The following is a 27353-nucleotide window of genomic DNA, read 5'->3' on the forward strand; positions in this document are numbered from 1 at the left end:
TGAATTTACCTTCAATAACATAATGTGAACATGTCCCATGAGATGATGTTGGATTGGAATAACTATGTCCAAAAGATTTTAGCTAAAAAAATAGATTCTAGGCCATACACAAAAATTATGGGATGAGAACAAAAGCACTTTTTGTGCAGCAAAACTACACCAGTCAGGTCTTGCTTCGATAGTGGATTTTCGGAGGAAACTGTTGTGAAAAAGTCAAATTTTTCCTTCTGATAGTCCCAGCTAGATCAACTGTGACATTATTGACAAGAATATAGAGGGAAGAATCGACCATAGTATCAGACCATTTTGGCACATACGTAATAAATAAGCACATCCATACTTTAAAACTAATCACAATTATAATTTCATAAATTGTGATGTGGCTGCTTAACATCCAAATGATCGAAAGTATATGGAGAATTGTTGTGCTAAGTGGTACAATAAAAGGCATCGTGGAATCGTGCAACATCATATGAAATGTTACTTCACTAAATTCATGTGACATTATCAAATTAAAAGTAACAATCCTTATTACAAAATACTGACAGCTATAAAAAGATGTCTGACCACCAAACACAAATATCTAACTACTTACTGTAAGAAGTGAAATTTATTTCTTTTATACTATGTTTTTCTTTATTAATAGAAACAAAAATGTGTTTATATGTGTGTATATACAAAAATAATCTTTAAATCCCTAAACTTAACCTTAACCTACCTGCCGTTTATTATTCACAAACTTTAAGAAAGTTAGGTTAGGTGTTATAATAGTGAAATATGATGAAAGAAAAGTGAATGTTTCAAAACTGTGTATGAAGCCACTGAAATGGAAAAGTAACATTTGTATTTTTATTATGATACTGGCATATTAATTTCAGAATATTTTTAATTTTTTGCAAAATGAAAACAGAAAGATTTAAGAAGAAAACAAAAGGGAATATGTATGTTACACTGACTAATAAAATTAATCTTGAATACCATAAAATTAAAAAGTCCAGAGTAGCTCCATTAGAATGGAATAGTACCTGAATGTCTGTTATTGACGAATAAATTATACATCAACAAACATCATTTAAAATAAAAACAACAGAGAAAAAAACACCAATATTAATTTTCTTTTACAACCAGATAACAAATATTTTCATTAAAAAACAATTAAAACAGTGAATTATCAATTATTAAAATGCATCAATGAACACACCAAATAGCAAGCATAACTTACTTCCTTTTTTTGGTTGATTGTTAATTTGCCAATAAACCCATTAAAATAGCAAGCTTAACTTACTTCTTCTGGTTGATGATTAATTCACCAAATAAGCTTGAAGTTAGTACAAGGGATTGAAAATTTTGCAATTTGAATCCATAGATTCATGATCGGATATAAAATATCATATCAGATAATACATTACCTTTGTTATATCTAAAAACTGATAGCTGTCATGATAAATATTGAATTAATCAGCTACATATTAAAATATCAGCTATTAAACTATAATATTAACATACCTGTTTTATATATACGTAAATTAAACAAACTTTAACATATATATATATATATATATACTGAAAGGAATTGACAAAACATTAATATTTTAAAACCAACTAATTTTAGTGTAATAAATTATAATTTATGAAATAAGTTGGCAAAAAGTAACTTACAAATTATTATAATAACACTTACCCTTGAAAGAAGTAATAAAAGTATAATTCGGTGTGTAATTTTTTTGTAGGTTTTATTAACAACAAATACAACTATTATCCAAATCTGAAAAAAAGCAGAATTACAGTGAGGACATATAAAATCTCATTAAAAAAAAGTAGCTAAACAAAAAATGTTTCATATATGATTTTACTACAGAAATATACGCTAAGAATCACTGAAAAAGATAAATAAATATTAGAACCGATCACCAAGCTCAATGTAAGACAAGTAATTAATCTTCTTAGCCAATATTCATCATACTGGTGAGATGCAGTTATTCCTTTCACTATCAATTTTCTTCTACTTTATAGCTTCTTCACATCTGAACTTGACTTCACATACTTAAGTACATATTTTTATTTACATCCTTCAGAAAACTAATTAAGAAGTTCATACAATATATTCCCTTTATTTTTTTATAAGTTGGTTTTCAAGTAGTTATTAAAAGAGAACATGTTAATAAACCTTTTCATTTGTATTATTTTAGGACTTACTATAAACTTATAAAGTTTATAAAAGGTGAACTTTTATAAAGTGTGTTATATATAATGACACACTTATAAAGGCTGCAGTATATGGCAGCACATTTTCAAATAATGAAAATGTATAATTCAATTTAATTTAATTCAGATCCACACAGTACTGTAAAATTGGCTTGCCAAGTTACACGGTCAATTTTAGTCCTAATTATTTATTTTAATTTTTACCAAATTTGATATCATATTTTACATAAATAGTTTTTAATTTTTAATTTCTATAATTTATAATTTAAAAAAGTTTTAATTTATTATTAATTTTTAAAATAAAAAAAAATGTATATTTACCTCGATAAATTTGGATGTATTTGAGTATGGTATGTAATTTGATATAAAATGTTTAAAATAAAATACACCTGAAGATGTGGGTTTCCACAAAAACGTTTTTGTAAAAAAATAAGGTAACGTTTACGAAGAAATAAGGTAAGTCATCTTATTTAATGTATATTTCTGTGCTTGGGTGAATCAATTTGGTTTGTATTTGTATACTGGTTCAGCAGAATATGGGTCTTAAAAAGATTGACTTTACTTTCAGAAGGTAGGTGGCACCTTCTGAAAGTAAATGTTTGTGTAGTGTAAGTCTGGTATCAGTTTCATATTGTGGGAAACCACTCATTTGTCACCTCATCTCCTTCCTCAACATCTGTCTTGTTATCAATAAAATCACGTCAATTGTTAGAGTGAATTAGAGAAACAGTTTCATAAATAATATTATCCAGGTCTGAATTTAAGTTATCAAGTAAAATTAATATGTCTTTGTTGTGGAGATGATCAGCAATCACTTGAAAATGTGATAAAAATGATTTAGGATATTGAGTAAAAGATAACTGGTTCAGTATTCACTAAAGAAAGAATATAAAACTGTATTACTAGTTTTGTATAAGCAAAAGCTGTTGTAACAATAATTGTAATGCTATACATCACGCAAGAAACAAATGAATGGTTACACATACACAGTAGGTCTGAAAAGTTCCTGAACTATATTTATGTATTTGATACAAGTAGCACCATCTCTCGGACAACCAAGAAACTATGTAGTATGATGTCTGGTAAGTGTGTACAAAATTTCATCATGTTTCATCACTCAGACTTTATTTATATTTGGCCGTGTACATTGTGTTCATGTGACCTTGTGCAAGCTTGCGACATGGAACAGAGAAGCGCGATAAAATTTTGTGTTCAACATCAAAAATCTTTTGTGTTGAAACTTATTCTATGATACAGCAAACTGAAACCCCATCTCGTACTACAACATACACATGGTGGAAACAGTTTAAAGATTGCAGAGAGTCGTTGGATGACGACGAACAAAGCGGGAGACCATCAACAGCTGTTCACAACGAAAACATTGTAAAAGTGCATGCGCTCCTGCTCGAATAACCTCATCTTACTCTTCGAGCCATAGCAGAAGGGCTAAACATTTTACAAGGGTAAAAATGAGGTACGTACAATTCTAACAGAAAAAAATGAATTGCCGTAAGGTGTGCTCTCATTTCAATCCACACTTATTGACTGAAAAACAAAAACAAAGTCTTTCTTGCACTCAAGACTTCGTTGAAACTACCGATAGCGAGCCAAATTTTTTGAAAACAATTGTAACTGGGGATGAAAGCTGGTGCATCATGCATGATCCACAAACAAAGTGTCAATCCACTGCTTGGTTGAGTCCTGTAGCACAAAGACTGGCAAAAGTCAGGCAGAAAAAATCAACAGTGAAAACGATGATGATTGCATTCTTCGACTCAAAGGGCCTGATTCATCATGAATTTGTCCCAACTGGTCAAACCTTGAATTCAAGATTCTATTTGGAAGTAATGAAAACCTAATGCATCGCATTCATTGAATCTGGCTCGAATACCAGGATCTGGGCAATTGAGACTCTCTTGCACAATGCCCCGGTACACATGCCAACAGTTTTAACACATTATTACGCCAAAAATCTAATCACAGTTTTATCCCACCCACCCTATTCACCCGACTTAGCTCCAGCAGAGAATTTTCTGTTCCCGAAACTCAAGTTTAAGATGAAAGGCCACTTTTTCGATAACATTCCATCCATCCAAAGGGCTTGCACCAAGCAGTTGAAGGCAATTCCACAAAGTGATTTCTCCAGAGCATTTGACGGGCTCTACCAGCGCTGCAATGAGTGTATAACTAGAGAAGGGTTCTACGTAGAGGCCTGATGTGAATCAATTTGTTTATCTTTAAATCTGTAGTTTTATTTCATTTATTTTGGGAACCATTCCGACATACTGCGTAAGTAACAGGCAATAAATAGAAGTGATAAATAAATAAAATATACATGAATACAAGATCCAAGTGTATCAGTATGAGAATGGTTACTGGTATGGGTTAAGTGTGCGCACGCGTGTGTGTGCACATGAGTGCATGTTTATATATATATATATAAATTACAGAAATAATTTTATCTGTAAACCAAGTATTAGATGAAATCTCACTGAATTATTAAGTTTAATTGCAGAAACATACTATATTATATTGAAAAAAGTCTATTTACTAAATTACCAATGGAAAAATGTGTAATCTTAATAAATATTAGTCAGAATAATGTATCAATATATAGTAAAAAAATAGCTAAAATTATATGAGTGAACAAAAACATCAGTTACGTCTGACTGACTTAACATATTTGTGGGAAGCAGTATAATAATCACCCATCAGGCATGTTCAATGCAAAAAGGTAAAACATCCATTTATAATAATACCAACTAATACTTACAGATAATATAATTCCCGCAACACTAAGATCGAGTTCTAATGATTTCAGAACAGCTAAAGCATTTCTGATATCCAAAGTAGATGCTAAAACCATTCTTGCAGAAGAGACCATTAATGGAGCTGATAAGAAAGTACACAAAACCATGGCACTTGCAACCTAAAATCAAAAGTGCAGTCAGATAATCCATAACACTGTAACAAGTAATATTTATGATATCATTATTTGATTCTATTTTAAAAAATAATAACTTCTGGTCATTCACTTCCATTCAAACTCTTCTCCCAGTTTAAAAAAAATCCAGATACCTTTTTCGGAAACACATTACTGCAGAGTAGCTGAAAAATTTTATGACCATAGTATGACTGCAAAAATCCCTTCAAGTTCCTGAAGAATGTGTGAGGGGATTTTTACTCAATTTGATTAGAATGAGTGAGATGACAGATGAAAAAAAATTAAAAGTTTGAACTCAAAATTATTTACATCACAAAAATCTTTTTATTGAAAACTGTTTTCTATTGTTAACATTTTAATTAATGTAGCAACAAAAACAAAAAATTCAAGGGCAATATGCATGCAACAAGATTCATCAGCTCTATTCAACCCTTTCACTCAACATACAAATCTATATTAATTAACTGGTGTACTTGTATATAAAAAGTAGATTTGTGTGTCATACTAAAATTGTACGAGGTGTGTGAGAAAAGTAATGAGAATGGTAACACTGCGAGCAATCTGACAACACTGAGTCTACCGGTCTGTGCTAGACCAGTTTGTTCACCCCTTCCACATGCTCAGTACGAGTTTCAACTCCATTCAGCCAACACATTATTTTTGACAGCGCCATCAGGGAAGGTGTGTTTTGTTGTTATGAAAATGGAATATCGGAATTTAGAGCAACGTTGTGCAATCAAGTTTTGTGTTAAACTTGGGGAATCCGTGAGTGTGACCTTTGAAAAGTTGAAACCGGCCTATGCGGAACATTACTTATAAAGAGCACAAATTTTCCACTGGCACAAATCATTTTTGGAAGGCCGAGAACACGTTGAAGATCAACCTCGCTCAGGGAAACCTTCAACTTCAAAATCTGACAAAAGCGTTGAGCGTGTGAGGATTCTTGTGAGATCAGACCGTCGTTTAACAATAAGGATGATGAGTGAACAGTTAAATTTAAACACTTTCACCGTACATCAAATTTTGACAGACAATCTGGATGTGTGAAATTGGTGCCGAAAAACCTCACAATGGAACAGAAGTACAATCGAAGAAACGTGTGCGTCGATCTACTTCAAAGGATTGACAATGACCAAGAATTCTTCAATCGTGTGATCACAGGTGATGAATCCTGGATATTTGAGTACAGTCCTGAAAAAAAGCGGCAAAGTGAAGAGTGGCACATTCCATCATCTCCTCCACCGAGAAAATGTCGAAAAAGCAAATGAAGGATCAAAACCATGCTGATTTGCTTTTTTGATAGTAGGGGTATTGTGCATAAAGAATTTGTTCCTCCAGGACAATCTGTCAACCAAGTGTTTTACAAAGGTGTCCTTGAAAGGCTCAGGAAAAGAGTGATTCGCGTGAGACCAGACATTGCAGACAAAGTGGATGGTTCATCCTGACAATGCCATGTGTCACACGGCCATTTCCATCAGGGAATTTTTTACCTCAAAACGCATTCCTACGGTTCCTCAACCCCACTATTCACCTGATTTGAGTCCTTGTAACTTTTCCATTTCCCAAAATTGAAACATGTCTTAAAAGGACGTCATTTTGGAACTCTAGAGAACATTCAAAAAACTGTGACTGACCAGTTAAAAGCCCTACCAGTTGAAGCCTTTCAGCGCTGCTACCAGGAATGGGAACGACTCCACCACTATATAGCTGCTGCCCAAGGGAATTACTTTGAAGGGGATAATATTGTTTGAATAAAATAAAAACTTTGGTAGGTAAAAAGTCAGTCTCATTACTTTTCTCACACACCTCGTATGTCTAATTTTACAGATACACTTTAACAGTTTAAACTACTACTTTACCATCAAAACAATAATTATTTTCAAGATAACATTATGTAAAAGTAGCAATTATGCTTACGATTCCATTCCTACACATATCTCCCAACTTGATTTAAAGATAATACTAAAACAACAAATTATAACCAAACACTTCATATGCTGTCATACTGCCTTAAATGGGAATTCAATTTGTACTTTTCATTGATTTAACTCTCTTTTACTACTCACGTTAAACTCATAAGCGTTCTATTTAATTAGATCAAATGCCTGAATTGAAATGTTCTTTTTATATATATGTATATAAACATATGCATAAATTTTACAACACAAATTTTTAAAATTAAATAACGTTAATGAAAAATTATTTTTGGAAAATGAATTTTATTTCATGTAATTGTACAAATGTTGCCATTCTAGGATACATACATTTTAGTTTATTTTTTAAAGACATCTTCCAGGTGATCTCCTCTTCTGCGTAAACACTCACGAAGTCTCTTCGTTAAATTGTTCATGGTTTGATGTAGCATCTCAACTGAAATTTCCGCAATTTCTTCTCGGATCTTTGCGTTCAGTTCTTCCTCCGTTGTAGCAGGTCTACTGTGGAACACTTTGCTTTTAAGGTGACCCCACAAAAAGTAATCGCAAGCTGAGAGATCAGGCAATCTGGGAGGCCATCTAATGTCACCATTTCGTGAAATGACACGTTGTCCAAACAATCGGCATACAGCTGCCATCGATATTCGTGCAGTATGTGACGTTGCTCCGTCTTGTTGAAACCAGGCTGTGTTAAGAATTGATGGAAATCTCTTTTGTTGTTCCACAACAAAGGTTTCAAGCAAGGCTACATAACGAGCTGACGTCACTGTAATCGCAAGACCATTATCATCCTCAAAAAAATAAGGGCCTATAACACCATAAGATGACATAGCACACCACATGGTCCCTTTCTGGCTGTGCAACGAACGCTGGTGTAGCTGCGTAGGATTTCCTTGTCCCCAGTATCTGAAATTTTGCTTGTTAACAAATCCACTGAGGTGGGAATGCGCTTCGTCTGACATCCAGAGTTCGTGAAAAAACTCTTCGTTATCATTTATCTTCTGGAGCATTACATTACAGAAGTGTGTTCACACAACTGCTTCGTTCGGTTTCATTTCCTGGGCGATCTGCAACTTGTATGGATGGTATTGCAAGTCCTTCACTAACATTCCTTGAACACTTGAACTATGCAATTGTAAAGATGCTGAGAGACGACGGATTGACCGATGTGGACTTCGTGTAACAGCATCTTGTAAAGCTTGAACATTCTGTGGTATACGGACGGTTTGCTCACGGCCTGGAGGTTTCTTTTTCATTGCCGAACCAGTTTCCTCAAAATTAGATATCCATGTTTTAATTGCACGTGCTGATGGAATATGGTTGTGCCGTCCCAGATTAAAATGACGGCGAAATTCTCTACACGCTCCCTCCACACTGTCATTGTTTTTTTTAAAACGCTTTGATAGCAAATGCACGTTGCGCACCACTCCAAGGATCCATGACAACTAAATGGCAGGTTAGGTTAGAGAGGCTGGTGCCACTTATCAAGTGGTACCAATCCCCCACGGCTACTAACACAACTTTCAAAATTTCCCGTTTCTTTGAATCATTCTGTATAATAATAGAATGAAGCTGGGAAAGGTAAACAGTACTCAACATAAAAAAAATATATTCTTAGTATAAAATATTTTCTTAGCAGAAAATATAATAAAAATTTTTATCTTAATAATAACAATGTCAAATATGCATAAATTAAAAAGATTATTCAGTCAAAACCATTGTGTTCTTACAATTCAAAAGAAAACCATAATTATTTGCATAGTAATATATTTCAACAAATTTATGTTGTGTCACGTAGAAACACTGTGGCATTATTGTTTGTAAATTTCAAATGAAAACTGACAAAGTTTTGATTTTTAAAGCACTACACTATTATATAAAACATCATAGAAAAGTAAATACAAAAGCTGTTATAATTCAAAAGTTTTTTCCTGTAAAAAATAAGAGTAGGTAAATTATTGATCAATAAAAATGATCCCATCCTTCATATATTAAATGTATATTTATTAAATTATTACAAAAATTGAATTGATTTTCAATTTTACAAACTGTTATAAAATAATAGCAAGAATAAATAGAAACTACAAAATTCATTGTTTTAATACTATGCAAAAATTGCTTAATTGTCATAGATGACGATCATCTGCCATCAACCATATGAATTTGACTTTCTGCTGATGGCAGATGGCAATTCTCAACCATTTTTTAAATTTTGATTAAAAATGTTAAAATTAGCCAAAACTAAAAAAAATTGCATTAAGTACTACTATACATGAATACATTATACACTTTTATTTCTGGCAAGAAAAAATTTTAATTTCTTTCCACATTTAATATGATAACCGGCCACTTCATCACTTAAAACAAGATAACAGTTTAAATTTGCATTCCAACACTGAATGACAAATATGTGATAAACAATATAATAATTATACAACAATAAATATATTGGAGCATCACCACATGACATAAGAATTAAAATGTTAACTTATTATAACCCAACTGGAAAACTGTAGAAAGGATAACTTCTTCATGAATACTTTCTTGTGTAACTTCCATAGTTATAAAGTGTCTAATGTATCAGTTCCTTGATGGCAATAGCCAAATACTACTCACTTTATCATCCTTAGTGACATTTTATAAACCATAAATAGTCAGGTAATGATCAACTACTATTCGTTAATGCCTACATAATGCTTTATTAAATAAAAACTACTTAAGTGGCTAAAGTAGGCTGGAATTTCTATGCAGCAAGATATTCAGCAGAAACTGACACATATTCATTACAGTATTTAAGCAGTGAAATAAGTGCATGTAAATGTGAAATTTTCAGATGAAATATAAACATATCAGAGAGCGTTTGAGGAGTTCTTACTAACATACTTACAAAATATGGTAATTTCTAGCTACAATAATTGTATTATAAATGTTAGTGAATAAAACTTAGCTATAAATACTCCAGTTTCACAAGATAAAGTAAAAATAAAGATAAACCCACTACATCTGGATTTAACTGTAAAAAAGGTTATAAAATTTACTATGAGTTATGTTTTTAAGTCAGATTTTGGAATCCAGTAGCAGAAATTGGAGCAATAAATTAATTTAAGATCCTGTACAGAAGGAACATGATGGATCTGAAGCATCCATAGACGTCAAAGAGCATACACAGTAAAATGGTAACTAAATCTTTCATAAGGTTTGAATCAAGAGATTTTACATTCTAAAAAATGCTTATAACAGATCAAAAAGTATCTTTGAAATCTGAACAAAGTATCTTTGATATCTTAAATAATTCACCAGAGTTTGGTATAGTTTAAGTATACAAGTTCGCCTGTATCCCACTTTTATTAAAATCACATGTATAAACCATATGTAAAATCTTGATACTTTAGAGTTTTGAGAATTCCCCTCATTATGGATTCATGAAAATAAGACCCTGGAAATTTAGGTGTTATTTTTTTTTCTTTTATCTTACAATAATTTAGAATATTATCTCATGACTTAAAGCATAGAGATTAGATTTGTTATGAATAATAAAAATAAACCGAATGTAAAGACAAAGATATGAGTATAAATAACAAAATAGTTAACAAATATATAGAGACACCATTGATGTGTCATTCTAGAAAAACCAGAGAATATTTTTAAGTTGTAATTGTGAAATGTTTATTGTTCTTCCTGAGTAGGAAATTTTTTTGGTATTTTGCTTATCTTCATAGATATTTTTTACCTCACAGACGATGGATTGGCCATGCAAATGAGGAAAACATGCTGTTTCAGCATTGGCCAACACATAGTCCAAACTAACACCTTGTGACTACTTTTTATGGGGTTATGTAAAAGAAAAAAATTTTTTACCACCCCTTCCTGTTGATATCAATAACTTAAAACAATGCATCACAAATGCTGTTGCTAACGTTGACTGAAATATGTTTACACGTGTGAGACGAATTTGACTACTGTGTTGATATCTGTCATCTTACACAGTGTACACATTGAACATTTATAAATAAAAACTTAAAGAATTTTTATATAGAAGAATTCTATATAATTGTATGAATGATGTACTTATCTGAACTCATAAAAAATAAATTTAATAAGCTATGAAAAGTGTACATTTCATTTATAAACACCTGTGTCTAAAAATGAACTTTCTTATGAGTACTGGCTTAAAAATACATGTAAAAAATTCCATATCTACTATCATATTTGCTGATAAACTATAATCTAGCCCTTTGTTAATAACATATTTAACAAAAATTATTTTTAATTACTGTTTACCGTTAAAAAAATTCATATTTTTTATTTAACCATGAACTGCAAATTTTTTTATTATCCAGATTACTACTATATTACAAGAGAATAAGTTTACTTACAATATGGCAGACAAAATTTGTTGTTTTTAACTAATTTTAAAAATTAATAGAAATACTCTAAATCTAAATTTAATTATTTATAAAGGATTATCCAGAAAATAAACAGCATCAGGCCTTGACAAATTTCAAACAATCAGTAATTAAAAACTCAATATTTAGTACATACAATAGAACTTACTTTATTTATCTACACAGTCACTCACATCATGTAACTAATTCTTGTACACTACCATTAATTACCAGTTAACTGTCAATAAAAGCTAGCAACAAAATGTGACTAACTCAATCTTTAATGTTCATAAAAATAGAAATTTTATAATTTAAGTTATAAAACCTAACTCAGACAGAGCTAATCCAGTAAGAAACTAACATTTTACAGCTGGTAGACCAATTGCTTAAGTTTATGCATGTATTTTTTTACTTTCTGGATAGTCCTTGCAGTAACAACAGAAACAACTTATAACAAACGAAAAATTATAATCTGCACTGACCAAATCAGCATTGATATTATAAGAGACAGCATACACAAATGTGGCTGGAGCAGCAGGTATTGTTCCATAAAGAAATCCAAATGTACTCATGTCTGCAATATCAGTGGCATTAGCATTATATGCATGCATTAGAGTACTGACAACTTCTCTCATTATATCTGGTAAAGCCAAACTGAAATCAAAGATAACTTAAGCTTAACATTTACTGAAATTTAGTAATATGAAATATATTTGGTTACTTAACAACATCATGCATTTCCATAAATACCAAATTTAAAAAATAAAAATATTCATCAAGGCAAAGATCAGTTTCTTACTCAAGAAATGCCAAATACCACCACATGTCAGCTGTTACACATATACAAACACAATACTTCTTCAATTCTCCCCCTTAAAGATGGTTACAAGGAATTACAAAAGGAGTTTCATGACAACTAGAAGCAATTAAAATGAAATTTTGGAACTTTGAAAATCTAAAAATTAGAGCAATAATGTAATAACATTAAAAACTGACTTTCTTTGTATGAAACTTCAGGCTCAAAGCAACCAAATAAAACAATTATTACCAAGCTATAAATTAATAAATATTACTTTACCACCTAATTAAGAAACAAAGACTGATTTTGATAAATTAATCTGTGATATGTAGGCTGTGATATATATTGTGGTTATATAAGAGTTAGTTAATACTTTGAAATCATCCAGAATTTAACAGATCACTTTCTTTAACACCTGCAGTAATTGGGAATTAAGATAACCTCTTGTAAATGGCATACATAGTATGTATTACATACGAGGTCTGTAAATAAAGTAATGAGCATAGTTTTTTTTTTTCAGAGGAAGTGACAACACTGTAAAGTTAGTAGTAAACATATAATTAATATTAGGTATTAACATTTTGGTAGTAAACAGATGATTAATATTAGGTACTAATATTTTTAGTCTATTGTTGCCACATGAGATGTAAACAAACTTTTCATGAAACGAATTTTTGTTGTGTATTACAAAAATGAGTGATACTAATTATGAGCAACGTTCTACAATCACGTTTTGTGTTAAAGTTGGTGAGAATGCTACTGAAAATTTTTGAAAATTGAAAAGGCTGTGTGGAGATGAAACTCTGTCACGAGCCCAAGTTTTTAAGTGGTTTAAAGCATTTTCAGATGGTCAGGAATCAGTTGCAGATGATCCACACTCCGGAAGACTGTTAACATCAAAACGTGACGACAATGTTGAGTGAATCAGAGATTTAATATAATACAACTGGCAATTAACTGTCAGAATGAACTGAATTTGAATCGTACCACAGTCCGTCAAATTTTGACAAACGAATTGGACATGAAAAACGTTTGTGCAAACTCAGTCCCAAAAAACCTCACTGTTAAACAGAAAAACAACAGGGTGGAAGTGTGCTGTGATCTTCTAGGATGAATTGAAACTGATCTTGATTTTCTAAAAAATGTTATTACTGGTAATGAATCTTGGATATTTGAGTATGACCCAGAAACAAAACGCCAGTGCAAGGAGTTTTCAAACTTCAAACTCTCCATGTCCCAAAAAAGCAAAAATGAGGAAATTAAAAATCAAAACCAAGCTAATTTGTTTCTTTAATAGTAATGGCAATGTCCATATGTAGTTTTTGTCTACAGTATAGACTGTAAATCAATATATTTACAGAGAAATTCTTGAAAGACTGCAGGAAAGAGTTGCCCACATGAGACCAGCCACCAAAGACAAATGGATGCTGCATCATGACAATGCACCTTGTCACACTGCGCTCTCAATTAATGAGTTTTTGGTAAAGAAATACATTCCTGTAGTTCTTTTAAACCACTTTATTCACCTGACTGAGTCCCTGCGACTTTTTCCTGTAGCCAACTTTAAAAAACACCTCAAAGGACACCATTTTGGAATAGTAGAAAATATTTTTAAAAATGTAACCGACCATCTGAAGAATATTCCGGTTTCTGTGTTCCAACACTGCTATGAACAGTGGGAAAACCGTTTGAAACGTTGTGTGACTTCCTAAGGGAACTACTTTAAAGGTTAGAGAGTTCATGTATAATTGGATTGTAAATAAAAGTTTTTGTGAACCATTTATCTTTTATCTCATTACTTTATTTACAAACCTCGTATACTAAAAGAAGTGAATACATATTTCATTTATTCATTGAGCAGGGTGTTCATAACTGCATATTGTAATTTTGAACTGATGATTGCTTGCATCACATGATCCACTACATAAGGAATAAAGAATTCCTAATATGGTGTCCAGCTCAATAAGACAGATGCAGAAAATTGCTAACTACCTTAAACTGTTTGCTTTTAAATTAGTACTTGAATTTAATTTCATTCAGTAAATCCCACTGCAATTATAAAATTCATTTGTAGAAATGGTTGTAAATTTTTTCCTTAGAATTCCATATTCATATTGTTGTAGATTTGATTCCAGGTTGATTCTCCTTCAGGTATTATTTTTTTATGAAATCAAGAAATTTATTGGAACAATCTAATTCTGTGTTGCTCTTTATGTGCAAAAATTCAGTTACACCATCTGTCACAACAGGCACGTTATTTTCTTCTTTGGCTATGCACATCCATGATACACATATTTTCAGCACAGAACATTTAATATCAAATGAGCTGAATATTCACATTTCTCTGTTACTTAATTAATATGTAAAGAAATTCTCTTACACTTACAACTTCACATATTATATAATAACTGTATAATCCAATTCATCTTCATAACTATTAAGCAGTGCTGACAAAAGAATGTTTCCTCAGTTTCACATCTGAAATATTGGAAATTACTCTGAAGAAATAGTTGCCTGATTAGAAGCTGATTATAACTGATAATCAAACAATCCATAAAATTTGTTTCTATTTTGGAAAAAAAGTTTTCATGATTTCTAACTTATTCTATGGCATCACTTATTATTTCAAACACTTCAGCTTGATTTTTATTTAATTAAGCTTATCATTTCAAAATTTACATTCTGTAGCTTTTATCACACCTAGCTTCATAACGGAGTCTCTTGGTTTCAAAATTTCCAGTTTCTGTTCTAAAATAATCACCTCTTTGGATTTTAATTCTTTGAATCTTTAAAAGAGATAGCTAAATACCCATTTTCTTCCATTATATCACTAAAAATATAAATGTATACAAAGATAAATATTAATTACTCTAATTCTGCTGGTAATTTACCCACAAGTTAATAATTTAAAAAAAGTAAAAGCACAAAAAATGTAAAATAACACCAATGTAAAAGCTGGGTCAATGATAAAAAGAAGAGAAATGAAATTCACAGAGGAAATGGTATTGTTATCATCCTGCTTGACCTGCCTCAGAATGTATTGTTATAGACAAGCAGCAGACATTTTCAATCGTTGAGAAATTACCAACATAGATTCTAAGATTTTTTTACTACTTTTTTAATTTGTATTTATTCTTTTGAGTGTTCCTTATTTTTTTTATTAGTCATCTTCAAAGGATGTCAGATGAAAAGTTGCCTTATTTAGTTTCAAATTACAAGCTTGGGGCAAAATACATAAAAGTAGACCTAGGAAAGGTAGATTATAGTTCTTTAGCCAGAATGAGCCTTTGATCTATACCATGAGAATGAAGATCATCATGATGATAAGTAACTACATCCTACACAACACAAAATCACAATAAACAGAAATTTTTCTTTACAATGTTAAAATAAATTTTGTAAAAAATTGTTCACCAAGAAGATTGAGTAACTTTAGAAAATTTAGAATTTAAAAATCTTAAATCCTTGCTGCAAAACTGCATTACATTAAGAAACACTGTATTGACCCTAATAAATGCATTTATGCCTGTAAATACAGTAAAAATGAAACAGTTAAAAGTAACTTTGGAAAGCAAGAACATCTGTTGGGAGTAAGGGGCAATTTATAGTACAAGTAATAAAAACAAGCTGTTATAGTAGTCAATACACAATATATATAAACAATTTCATACACAATAAATATCCTTTTCTTTATGTGGTGTCAATCAATTACTTTTAATAAAGTGTGAGAGTTGTTATAAGTTGTTCATAGATCAGGAGTCAAGGTACTTTTCAAATTCTAACACTCTTCTGTAAAGGTAAATACAAGCACCAAAAAGTCACTAACCTGGATTTAGGAACTGCCAAAATATAATTTTTTGTGTATAAGTAACGTACTTCATATTATGTAATAGCAACTCACAGTATTATCTTTTTAACCACTTTAATCCATCACACCTGTGACACTGGGTCACACCTGTGACTACCAGTCGCATACGGGATATTTAGTTTCATTGTTGGCACCACTGAGATTCTTCAGCTTCCTTTTATTTTTGTATTCTTCAGTCAGTTTATCACCAAGGTTGGGGTCATCTTATCAATCACCACCCACCCACCATCAGGTATGTATTTTATTCTGGTATATCGTGAGGTACCTTCTCTTCATACTTTTTTTTTAAACTGTTGGTTACAACAAAAAGTGATAACATCTTTATTTTTGAAACAACTCTTTTTACTTAGCATTTATTTTCTTACATTGCCTCTTTTCGTTTCAAATTGCGTTTAATTATGTTTCCATCTCTCATACTAAATGTTAGTACCCCTGATTTTATTTATTTTTTATTATTATTATTACTGTTACTATTTAAATTTGGTTATATTTATTGTAGAATGATTAGTGAAAGACTTTACTGTACTGAAGACCCCAACTTCGTGGACAGAGTACGCCAATTATTTGCAAAAGAAGATGAGGAATCTGGAAAGAAAGAAAGAGAGAGAGAGAGAGATGTTGGTGAGATCGATGAGGGAGCAGGGAGAATGGATGAGGGTGCAACAAAACCGGGCAATTTACTATGATGATGAAGAACAAGCTCTTCTATAAAGTAACAATAAAGAAGACAATGAAGAGGAGAACATAAGGATGCTAGAAGGAGGAAGCTGAAGATGGATCACTAATTTAAAAAGGGAAGAACAGCTATGAATAGGAATTAATAACCACTGAACAGGACGTACTAAGAAGCCACCAAACAGAGGTAAAGGTCCAGCTTATAATACGATCAAAAAATTGTTAGGATTGTCTCACCACATGAAGCAAGTACTAGGTACTCACCAACAAAAAGAGAGATGTTTGGGAAAATCTCTTTGATTCAAAGTTGATTGATGAAATAATGAAATAACTGAATCATCATTTATCTAATAAAAGAGTTACTCTGAAAAATGATAAAACAAAAACTGTACCACGGTGACCTAACCAAGGATTAGTTGCTTGCTTTTATTGGGTTACTCATGTTGTGTGAAATCAGATAGGGAAAACATAAAGTCACTATTTCAATATGACTTTAGGTGAAAATTTTTTGTCCTACTATGTCGAACAACATATTTGCAATGGAACTATTAATCACAGTACACAGACTTGTGTCCTTTGCTGCTGGATGATTCTAATGAGCTGACGGGTTATAAATAGAAAGTGGCGCTGATTCATGTGGTGAAATCTGACTGCATTCTGATCCAATGGTGGTTTTTAATGATAGGGACCCATCAAAATGATGCACTAATGAGCTTATTTTCCGTGATGCTCTCTCTTTCTGCTCAGAATGGGCTGAAATCCTTTAAGGGGTCGTCCTCTCAAGAAGAAAGAACACCGGAGGTGATTTTTGGGCCTGCACTTCATTACATTTGTTTATTATTAAAAAAAATGTGTTTTGGTTGGACAGCTCTAGGGCATTGCATCCCAGACCTAGCCCAGTCTGTGGGAAAATGGGGTTGGGATGGCAGGTAAGATATCTGTTGTGATGTTTTCCCCTATTAAGTGAGATTTTATTTGTTGGTTATACAATAGATTTATTGCATCAAAATTGCATAACGCTTTGACAATCCTCGTGATTGCCTAACAAGGTTAGCTACACATCACACTGCAGCCATTAGCCACATTTAAAAAAAATTTATTTCCTATAGTACACAGTTATATACTCTAAGTGGAATTCTTACAATCAACGAATCACTTGTTCCTTTAAAGGAAATTGCAAATTTCACATTTAGATACCAAAAAAGCCTGCAAAATACAGGATCAAACTTATGTGCTTGGCCAACACCAAAATCTCATATCTACATAACACTTATATTTAAAAAGGGGAAAATTCAGACAGGGAAACCCTATGTGCAGAAGAATAAAAAGTAGAATGCAAAAGAATAAAAGTAGGCCTTACACAGAGCCTAATTCAATTAGCAACACTCATGTATACCTGCAACAAGAATATAACAGTTGATAATTGGTTCAACTCATATGAAGTAGTGATGGAATTATGGAAAAAAGTAGACCAATATTGGAAAAATGGAAAAAAATATAGCAATCTTGTTCCTGAATTCATAAACACTAAAAAGTACTTTGTTGGACATGAAATACAGATTCTCAAAGGAAAAAATACTTAGCTCTCCCAAAAAAAGCATAGCCTCATAAATTTGTGTATACCTGCAACAAGAATATAACAGTTGATAATTGGTTCAACTCATATGAAGTAGTGATGGAATTAAGGAAAAAAGTAGACCAATATTGGAAAAATGGAAAAAATATAGCAATCTTGTTCCTGAATTCATAAACACTAAAAAGTACTTTGTTGGACATGAAATACAGATTCTCAAAGGAAAAAATACTTAGCTCTCCCAAAAAAAGCATAGCCTAATAAATTTGTGAATCTAATATCTAGAATGCATTACAGAAAAAGTGTGAATGAAGAGAGCAAGAAACCAGAGATAATTCACTATTATAATAAAACGAAAGGTGAAGCAATACCATGGACTTTATGTGCAGTGTTATTTCTTCAAACCAGAAGGGTGAGAGATGGCCTTTCATTATTTTTTTCTGCATTCATAAACGTAAGTCTTACAAATTTGTTTATTTCACAAATTTTTTTTTTAAATACTGAAATTGAAATAGGGTTGTGTTTTGTAAAAAAAATTGACTTATCAGCTAATTACTCCACACAAACAACACCAAGCAGAGAATTCATGAATAAAACCTTACTAAAAGATTTCCAAAAGTTTCTTACAAATCCTGCTTTAAATCCTACTGGAGGAAGGTAAATCCCAGAATGTTGATGAGTTCGAAATTCCAAAATGAAAAAGTAAAGTAAAAAGAAAAAGTCAGAAATGAAAAAGTACTATTTCTAGTGTGCTTACAAGTTACGATGACAACATCCCATGCTTGTGTGGAATGTCGAAAGCCCAAATGATTGGAATGCTCATGAAAATTGTGGATTGATTGTATAAGAGGAGAAATGAAAATTAATACTGATTTCTATAAAAAAAACCGATAGGAAGGAAAATATGTAATTGTGCTCAATATGATGACGTTTTGATCCAGCATTTTTCTGTGGTTTTTCTACTTCATTTTATATAAGTTTTTACTACCTGTAATGACATGAAACTTAGTTTGTAATGTAGGGAGTGAATTGCTGAAAACAACTTGTTACGTTGAGAAATAAAACTGATTAAAAAAAATTGTAAAATTTTGTTCAAGTTTGAACAATTTTATTATTTCTATACAATGTTTATTAAAGGAGTACATACATAGTTTTTACGTTTTTTTTTAATCTAAGTTGGAGACTAAAGTTTTTAGTTGCCAGGTTTTACTCTATTCTAGAGATATTTTATTTGAAAATCTTAAAAAATTAATGAATGTTCTGTGTTCTCATACAAAAACTAATTTTTATACAGCCATAAACATTATTTATACTATTTTATAACACATTATATTAAAAAATATGTAATTAGAACACTAGTGTATTTAAACAGGAAAAATTATACATATGCATCTGAAGAATGCAGGTGCAACCAAGACTAAAAAATGTAGGGTGTGACACAAGTTAATACAAACTCCTTTATTTATTATCTGACTTTTAACTATTCTACAATTTCCTAATCAACAATCACACTTTTCTTTCCACTTACCTCACTAACTCCTACTAATCTAATCTTACTGTTACAATCATATCACACCGTTTACTTACTAACCTACCTATTTCCCATTTTAAATTACTTAACACTTATTTAAAATTTCTGTCTTATTTATACTTTTAACATTCTACTTTTTGACCTGAGCAACATGTTCATATAATTCCGTACCTTTTATTAGGTAGTCCCTACCTGAAGATCCAACTAGGAGACAGTTTTGCCTCCACAGTACTAGATAAGGAGTAATCAGGACATAGCTAAAACATTGCCAAACTTGCATTTAAAAGGGAGCAAAGAAAATCTGTTACAAAGTTTTCCCACAATCGAATCTGAAATACTGAGGAACACTACATAGATGTTACATTACTTCAAAGTAAAGGAGTCGAATAGAAAGTATGTCATTGGGCTGAAGTATAGTCTAGTTATAGTCTGTATATACAAAAAAGTAGTACTATAACAAAAATCAAAATTCTGAGCCAATGCAGTGTTAATGTTCAATATATATTTATTTATTAAACAACACTGCATATTATTCACACACATTATGCTTATCCCTGACTGTTTATGTACAATATACATTTGAAATGATTACTCCAAAATATAGTTAAACACACAAGGTTTATAAAACTGCAAGGAATTTCTTTTTTTCTTTTAACAGTTGATAAAGTTGCTACGACAATGCAATACAAGTTTATTAGGCTTTCATTTCAACAATAAACATTTGCAATATTTGTTTAAAATAGCCATATCAATTTCAAATGAGGTGCATTCAATTACTCAATTTCTTTATGCAAGAGAAGAAACTACACCTGAAACTCATCACAAACTTGTTTTTGTTATGAAAAAAGTCATCAACAGACAAAATAAGGCATATGTTTATGAATTTAAGGCAAGAAACATGATGAAATTGATGAAGAAAAGAGTGGAAAGGTCATCCATAACGCTGATGAAACAATTCAAAAAGCTAGAGGAAAAGATTTTGCATAATAAATTATTTATCGGCTATTATAATTTAATATTTTTGATATTACTAATTTAAAATCAAAATCATTATGAGAAATTTGCTAAAGTAATTGATATCTGTCTATCAAGTAACATAAAAACACCATCAAAAACCCAAAAATTAGTTGGCACTATATTTCATTTGATTTAGTATTCTAATTACATAATGTTTTATGAGTCTACAAATTAACAATTATAATGACTAATAACTTCAGCAAATTAACTATTTATTATACAAAATTCAAATAATCATAATAAATGTTTCCCTACATCCAGTGCTTTAATTTTTTATTATGCCATAAGTGAAGAATACTATCAAAATGGATGTGATAGGTTATTAAAATTTCTTCTAACACGCTCATTCTACCAATCATATTTTTGATCACTCAATTAATTAAACAGAATATTGTTAAATTAAAAGTACAACCTGTCTTATAGTACTGTGGTATAATTTACACTAAAAGAATTATATAATAGTATTAAAACACTAACTTAACATCAAACCATTTTTAATAACATAACATTAACTTACAGTTTTACTGTACAAAGCATGATAACAACAAGTAGATCAATTCCACGTAGCCTCTGTACTTTTCCAACCATACGTAAACCAAGAAGAAACAGCGCTGCAGCAGGAAATGCTTGAGCAAACACCTACATAATACATAAAAAGTACAAAACTCATTAACAATAAACTGATAAATAAGATATATGTTTGTATAAATAATACAACTACTACTATTACATAAAATACATTTAAAAGTTATACTTTTAAAAACAAAAATAAAAAATATGAAAACTGTATATCTTTTAGTGTTTACATAAATGAAATTATGTAAAATAACCTTGATTATAAATCTGGTCAGAAATGGCATTTCCATATGTTACAAAATCATTCCTTATCATAAAAAAATACACGGACTATTCAGTGTTGCCAATATGAAAAAATATTCTATAAATATAACAAATTACTCTGTATATCCAGGCATCATTCCTGATGGATTATCCATTTTTAATAACTTAATGATGAATTAAACTGATAATCTGATATAATCTTAGCCACAATTTAGACTTAGGTTAAACAGCATTTCAAGAAAACGCCAGCAACATTGTCCTGTCTAGCCAGAAAAGTTTTTTGCCATTTTTACTTCAACTTCAGTCAAAATAAATAAAAATAATATTAAAAATTCATATAATTTTTAAGAATACCTAGTCTAAAACATTTTTTTGGTACACTTGATATTTTTATGGTTATTGATATTCTGCTTAAAAGGCATACAACACCTGTCTACTATGACAATTATGTCACACATCCACTGACCGATTGATTCGTATTGTGAAAATTTAGAGCTACTTTCTGATTCAGGCCCAACAGGTAATTGTAACCAGTCAAATCAGTGATGATAATACATGTTAGCATTTGTATCTTTTCATTTGGCCTTCTTTTTCCTGTTTTAGCATCCGGTAATTACCGTTCAAATAATACTTCAGAGGTTAAATGAGGATGAAATGTATGAGTGTAAATGAAGTGTAGTCTTGTACATTCTCAGTTCGACCATTCCTGAGATATGTGGTTAATTGAAACCCAACCACCAAAGAACACTGGAATCCACGATCTAGTATTCAAATCTGTGTAAAAATAAATGACTTTACTAGGACTTGAACGCTGGAACTCTCGACTTCCAAATCAGCCGATTTGGGAAGACACGTTCACCATTAGACCAACCCGGTGAGTTGTTTCTTTTGGCCTACGGCCTGTCTTTAACACTACTGGAAGCAAACACACTTCTGATCAAGCATTACTGCTTAACAAAGTGGATTTTGTTAAAGAGTTCACAAAATGCATTCATTATTTGTGGCATTATTTGCTCCATGTGTTGTCATTCAAACACCCAAAAACAAGTCACCAACTCTCCTCAACACAGTAACTACATCCGCTCACATTAGCCATGGCTGTTTGTTTCAATAAGAATGAATTAGTGTCCTGTGCAACCTTGAGAGCAGGGATACCAATCAAAGTAAACAATTTATTCTTCAAGTAATTATTTGTTAATTTAGTAATACTTTAGTAATTCTAAACTAATTCTTTATTCTAAAGTAAACAATTTATTCTTATAAACCGAATATTGCATTACCTTCAAAATAGGAGTTACAGGGATTTCTCAATGTACTGAAAAATCTGGCTATATGTCTGTATGTTTATTTATTTGTTTAATAATGAATATAGATTATACACATAGTTCCACATTCCAAAAATGTGGAATTCTGTTACTCCTCTTGAGAAAAGTTTGAGAAAATTTTGTTTTTCGTTTGAAAACTTCATCTGTTGTCTATCATATAGACAACTCGTTACATCCCTATAATCGCTGAAGTAATTAGGACATCAATTGACAATAATTTTGTAAAAAAAAAAGTCAGATGTTACAGAATTACAGTACCACAAACATTTATATATACATACATATAAGTACATGCAAACAACAATAAGAATGAGATTTTGGTTGGTCAATGACTTCTCAGTCAGTCCAAATCTCTATCCTTCCTTGCATTCACTTCACATACAAGTAGGATATTCAAATCGTATATAAAACCTGTTGTACTATCTGTAAAATTTTGGTATAATCTTTTAGCATAGTTTAATTAGCTTACAAACACAAAATCTGAGCAAAAATAAATTAGACTTGACATGTATATAACAGGAGTGGATTTCATTTATCACTTATCATGAAACACAAGCCCAATTTATACTGAGAGGAAACATATCTGTAGGGCAGAGGACTTCGGAATTAATTTAAGTTCAGACTCTGAATTTATATTGAAGTGATCTAACATATAGAAAAGTGTTCTTTTCTATATTCAGGAAAAAAAATTAAAAGATTTTAGAGAAAAAATTTAATGTATGAACAACCTAAAACAAATTATCTTTAACCTTTTCCCATCACAATGATCCGCGGTTGATTAGCGCTCCGTGAAAATATATTGGTATCTGATTGCCTCCCTTCATAGTCTTATGCTACCTTCTTGTGAAAAAAATTTCAAATTATAGTATATTAAAAGAGATTTAACAGATTCTGGCAAAAAAACCGTTACGATTGGATATTTTTTATGCCTGTAACAACAAAAAAATTGAAACAGTACAAAAATTACAGTAATTTAATTGCAGAATTTTTTTTGCGCATTTCTACCGCGTTTTTTATTAGCGAAATTTTTTTTTGTTTTGAGTTTATAAAACATAGTTTGCTGATTTTAAAAATAATACTTTCAAGCAAATCGGTTGAAAATTGGGCAAAATATGATGAAAAACCCATGTCATAAATCTCAGATTAGTAACATATGTTAGTATAAGTGAAAGAAGATTCAGAAAAGTACGTTTTATAAAAATCCCCACCACTGAAAAAGGTATTCAGATTGACAAAAAACAATTTTTACTGTATAGTATTATTCATTACGAATCGTTATGTGTTACATGTTTACCGATATCATTTGTCAGAAAAGTTAGTTATAGACCTCAAGCAAAAGTGATGTATTTATGACCACAGATTCCTTCTTTTTTTTTGTGTGCCGTATATCGTAATTTATTATGTGTCTCAATACATCAACATGTTGCTAATAAGATAAGCTATTTTTGTAAATAATAAATAAATCCGTAATCCTCATAGCAATTATAATACACAAGTCACACACACACAAGCACATTTCTGAGAAAAAAATGGTCATATTCTTTCTAGTCTAAATAAAACATTTTATATCGTATAAACATCGTTCAAATTGTATAATAAAACTGATTCCTTTGTGAATATAAAAAAAAATAACCGACTTAGATCCCAAATAAAATGATTTTGTAACAGTGTTTTAAAACTGACGCCGCACATAACCAATTCCAAGACTATATGATCTGAAAAGGTTAAGCCAATATGAAACAAAATATGAGTATTTTAGTTATGTTATTTCTATCAATAAAACATTTGAATCAATTGTTTCAATTGCACAGCCACTATAGCCATATCGACACAGAATGAAATGAAAATTTGATAAGTCCAGAAAGAAAACTGAAACCAGTAATAACATTTTCCATAACCAGGCCAATTAATGGTTTTAGTATCCCACACCAATATATTTCTTATTTTACTTCTGCTTAATGAGTTTTTTAGAATTTATATATTACTGATAAGGATTAAATCATAAAAAAACTTTCTAAAGAAATTAAAATAGATCTCATCCACTGACTGCCAGTTTCAAAATCAAAATTGCTGATAATTCCAACTCCAAGGACAAAACTAGGGGTGTTGGATCCAAAAGTCCTCGCAGCATTGTCAAAAATTACCACAGTAGTTTTTAAATTTGCATATTGAAAAATAAATGTAACAGTTTATTACACATTACTAAAGTTTAAAAATTGTTTAAATAAATGTGACTATTTTATTAAGAATGAGCTAAATACAGTTTTTAAATTAATCAATCAAAAATGATCATTTTTTCAACACTTTTTTGCTAGTTCCTACGGAAAACATTACACAATATGAAAACGTCAATTAAACAACAAAATTTGATTAAATAATGGAATATTGATCAACTCTAGGAACTTGCAGTACAGCTCCTCAGGGCCCTGTACAGACACTTTTGTATTGCTAGGTATCTTAACCTCAACTGTCTCATAATGTGGCACATGCATTATCAGGATGCAGTTTTAATACATACTCTCATAAATTGCATTCCAAGAATTGTTAAGACAATTCTTGAGAACATAAAATTCATTAAGGTCCCAGACATCCCTCACCACATGTTATTTATTTCAAATTTCAAGAGAGCAGTATGGGATTCAGGAACGTATATGGTATTGTTTGATTCAAAAATGGTATTGTTTAAAACAAAAATTATATTCATTCTATTTATAAGTAAAATTTTTACCATTTATATTGGTATTCTCCAGTGATTTATCATGGTAAAATAAAATATGGTATGTACATCATTAAAGCAATAATATAAAACAAATATTATGTATTATTACTATCTGCCAATAACTACAATTCTAGGGTTTCAATGAATGACTGTTTGGTAGGGTCAATGTCTGTCTATTATCATTGCACACAGTTGATAAAATATAAATGAAAAATTACTATTTCATTTAATATTTTTAACAACAAAATCATTATTCAAGGTTTTTGTATCAGTTCCATAAAAATGTTGAAAATTAATCAAATATTTAATTATGCAAATTATATTCACAAAGTCCTTAAGGATGTTAACAACTGTACTGCTTACCCTATTTTACATAAAAATGCAAATCTGCATGGCAGAAATAATAAAATATTACATTAAGATATTCTGCAATCAATTACAATTTAACACAGATTATTTTTACTATTTCTTTACGAATTAATATTTTATCAATTATTTTCACATAGTATATTCAATTTTATATATTATATAATATTAAGTTTGAGTTACATTTTAATTTTGTATCTTACTCTATCACTCTATTAAAAAAAAATATTACGAGTACTATTTTCTTCTTAGCAGATAAATACATTGAAATAATTATAGAAAATTTACTATGTTTTTATTGAACATTGTAATAAAGTAGAAATAAGAAATATCAATCTATTTCACATTAATTTTTTGTCTATTTTGAAAAAAAACTTTTTTTATTTGTAAAATGATTTCAGATAGTAAAATACACTTTTACAATAAATAAGGTAATATGTGGGTGTGATGAGGGCTCTGCAATACATAAAAAATTGTCCTGTCGTCACACAGAACTGTACCTTTGTCTGGAAAACAAATCTCCTGGGTCACAGGAGATTTGTATGGTTTAACTCAAATAATGTTATACGTAAATATTGCAGGTAACCAAGAGCAATAATTAAATAAATACTAGTATTGACAGACAGATAGAAATGGAATAGAATCATGTGTAAAAGCGTACAAGTCTTGTATTGCATTGCAAATTTCCACCAACAAAGGATCATGCTAATCAACAATTTAATACATTCATACACATTGAAAAAATCAAATCACATTGAAAAAAAAAAAACTACATCTTTAAAGGATTTTTTTTTAATTATAGGAAACTGAATTTTTGAGGAAACAGTCAATAATATATGTATGTTAATCTCCTTTTAACTTTTCACACATTTTATTATTCACTAATCTAAATAGTACTTTTTGAATATAACTAGTGCAACCTTTATTTATTTTATTTATAAATTCTTCTGATTCTCAAAATCTTTTACAGATTTTTTTAACTGTCTTTTTCCACTTTACATCTACCACAACGTTTAGAATTTCAAATGACTTTGGCTTTGCACAAATTTATCCTCTCACTAAAAATTTACAAATAGCCTAAACCCCCTCACCAATCACCACACCCCACAGCCATTTCTCATAGTTTATGATCCATTTTTAGTCAAAGTATACATAACACGTATAAGATTCAA

General features: G+C 30.6%; 1 protein-coding gene across 2 annotated transcripts in view; it reads right to left on the reverse strand.

Annotated features, from left to right (window-relative positions):
* anchor (integral membrane protein GPR155 homolog anchor) overlaps positions 1-27353 on the reverse strand; it is an 88786-nt gene that overhangs the window by 26155 nt on the left and 35278 nt on the right. For both annotated transcript variants that reach the window (XM_075382537.1, XM_075382536.1), the window contains 4 exons: positions 21449-21570; positions 11951-12122; positions 4979-5134; positions 1682-1765 (listed from right to left, as the gene is read on the reverse strand). In XM_075382537.1, the coding sequence (XP_075238652.1) occupies positions 1682-1765; positions 4979-5134; positions 11951-12122; positions 21449-21570 (534 nt within the window). The remainder of the gene's footprint in view (positions 1-1681; positions 1766-4978; positions 5135-11950; positions 12123-21448; positions 21571-27353) is intronic.

This window comes from Lycorma delicatula, chromosome 1 (assembly GCF_047948215.1).
Source record: "Lycorma delicatula isolate Av1 chromosome 1, ASM4794821v1, whole genome shotgun sequence".
In the NCBI taxonomy this organism is placed as follows: Eukaryota; Metazoa; Arthropoda; class Insecta; order Hemiptera; family Fulgoridae; genus Lycorma; species Lycorma delicatula.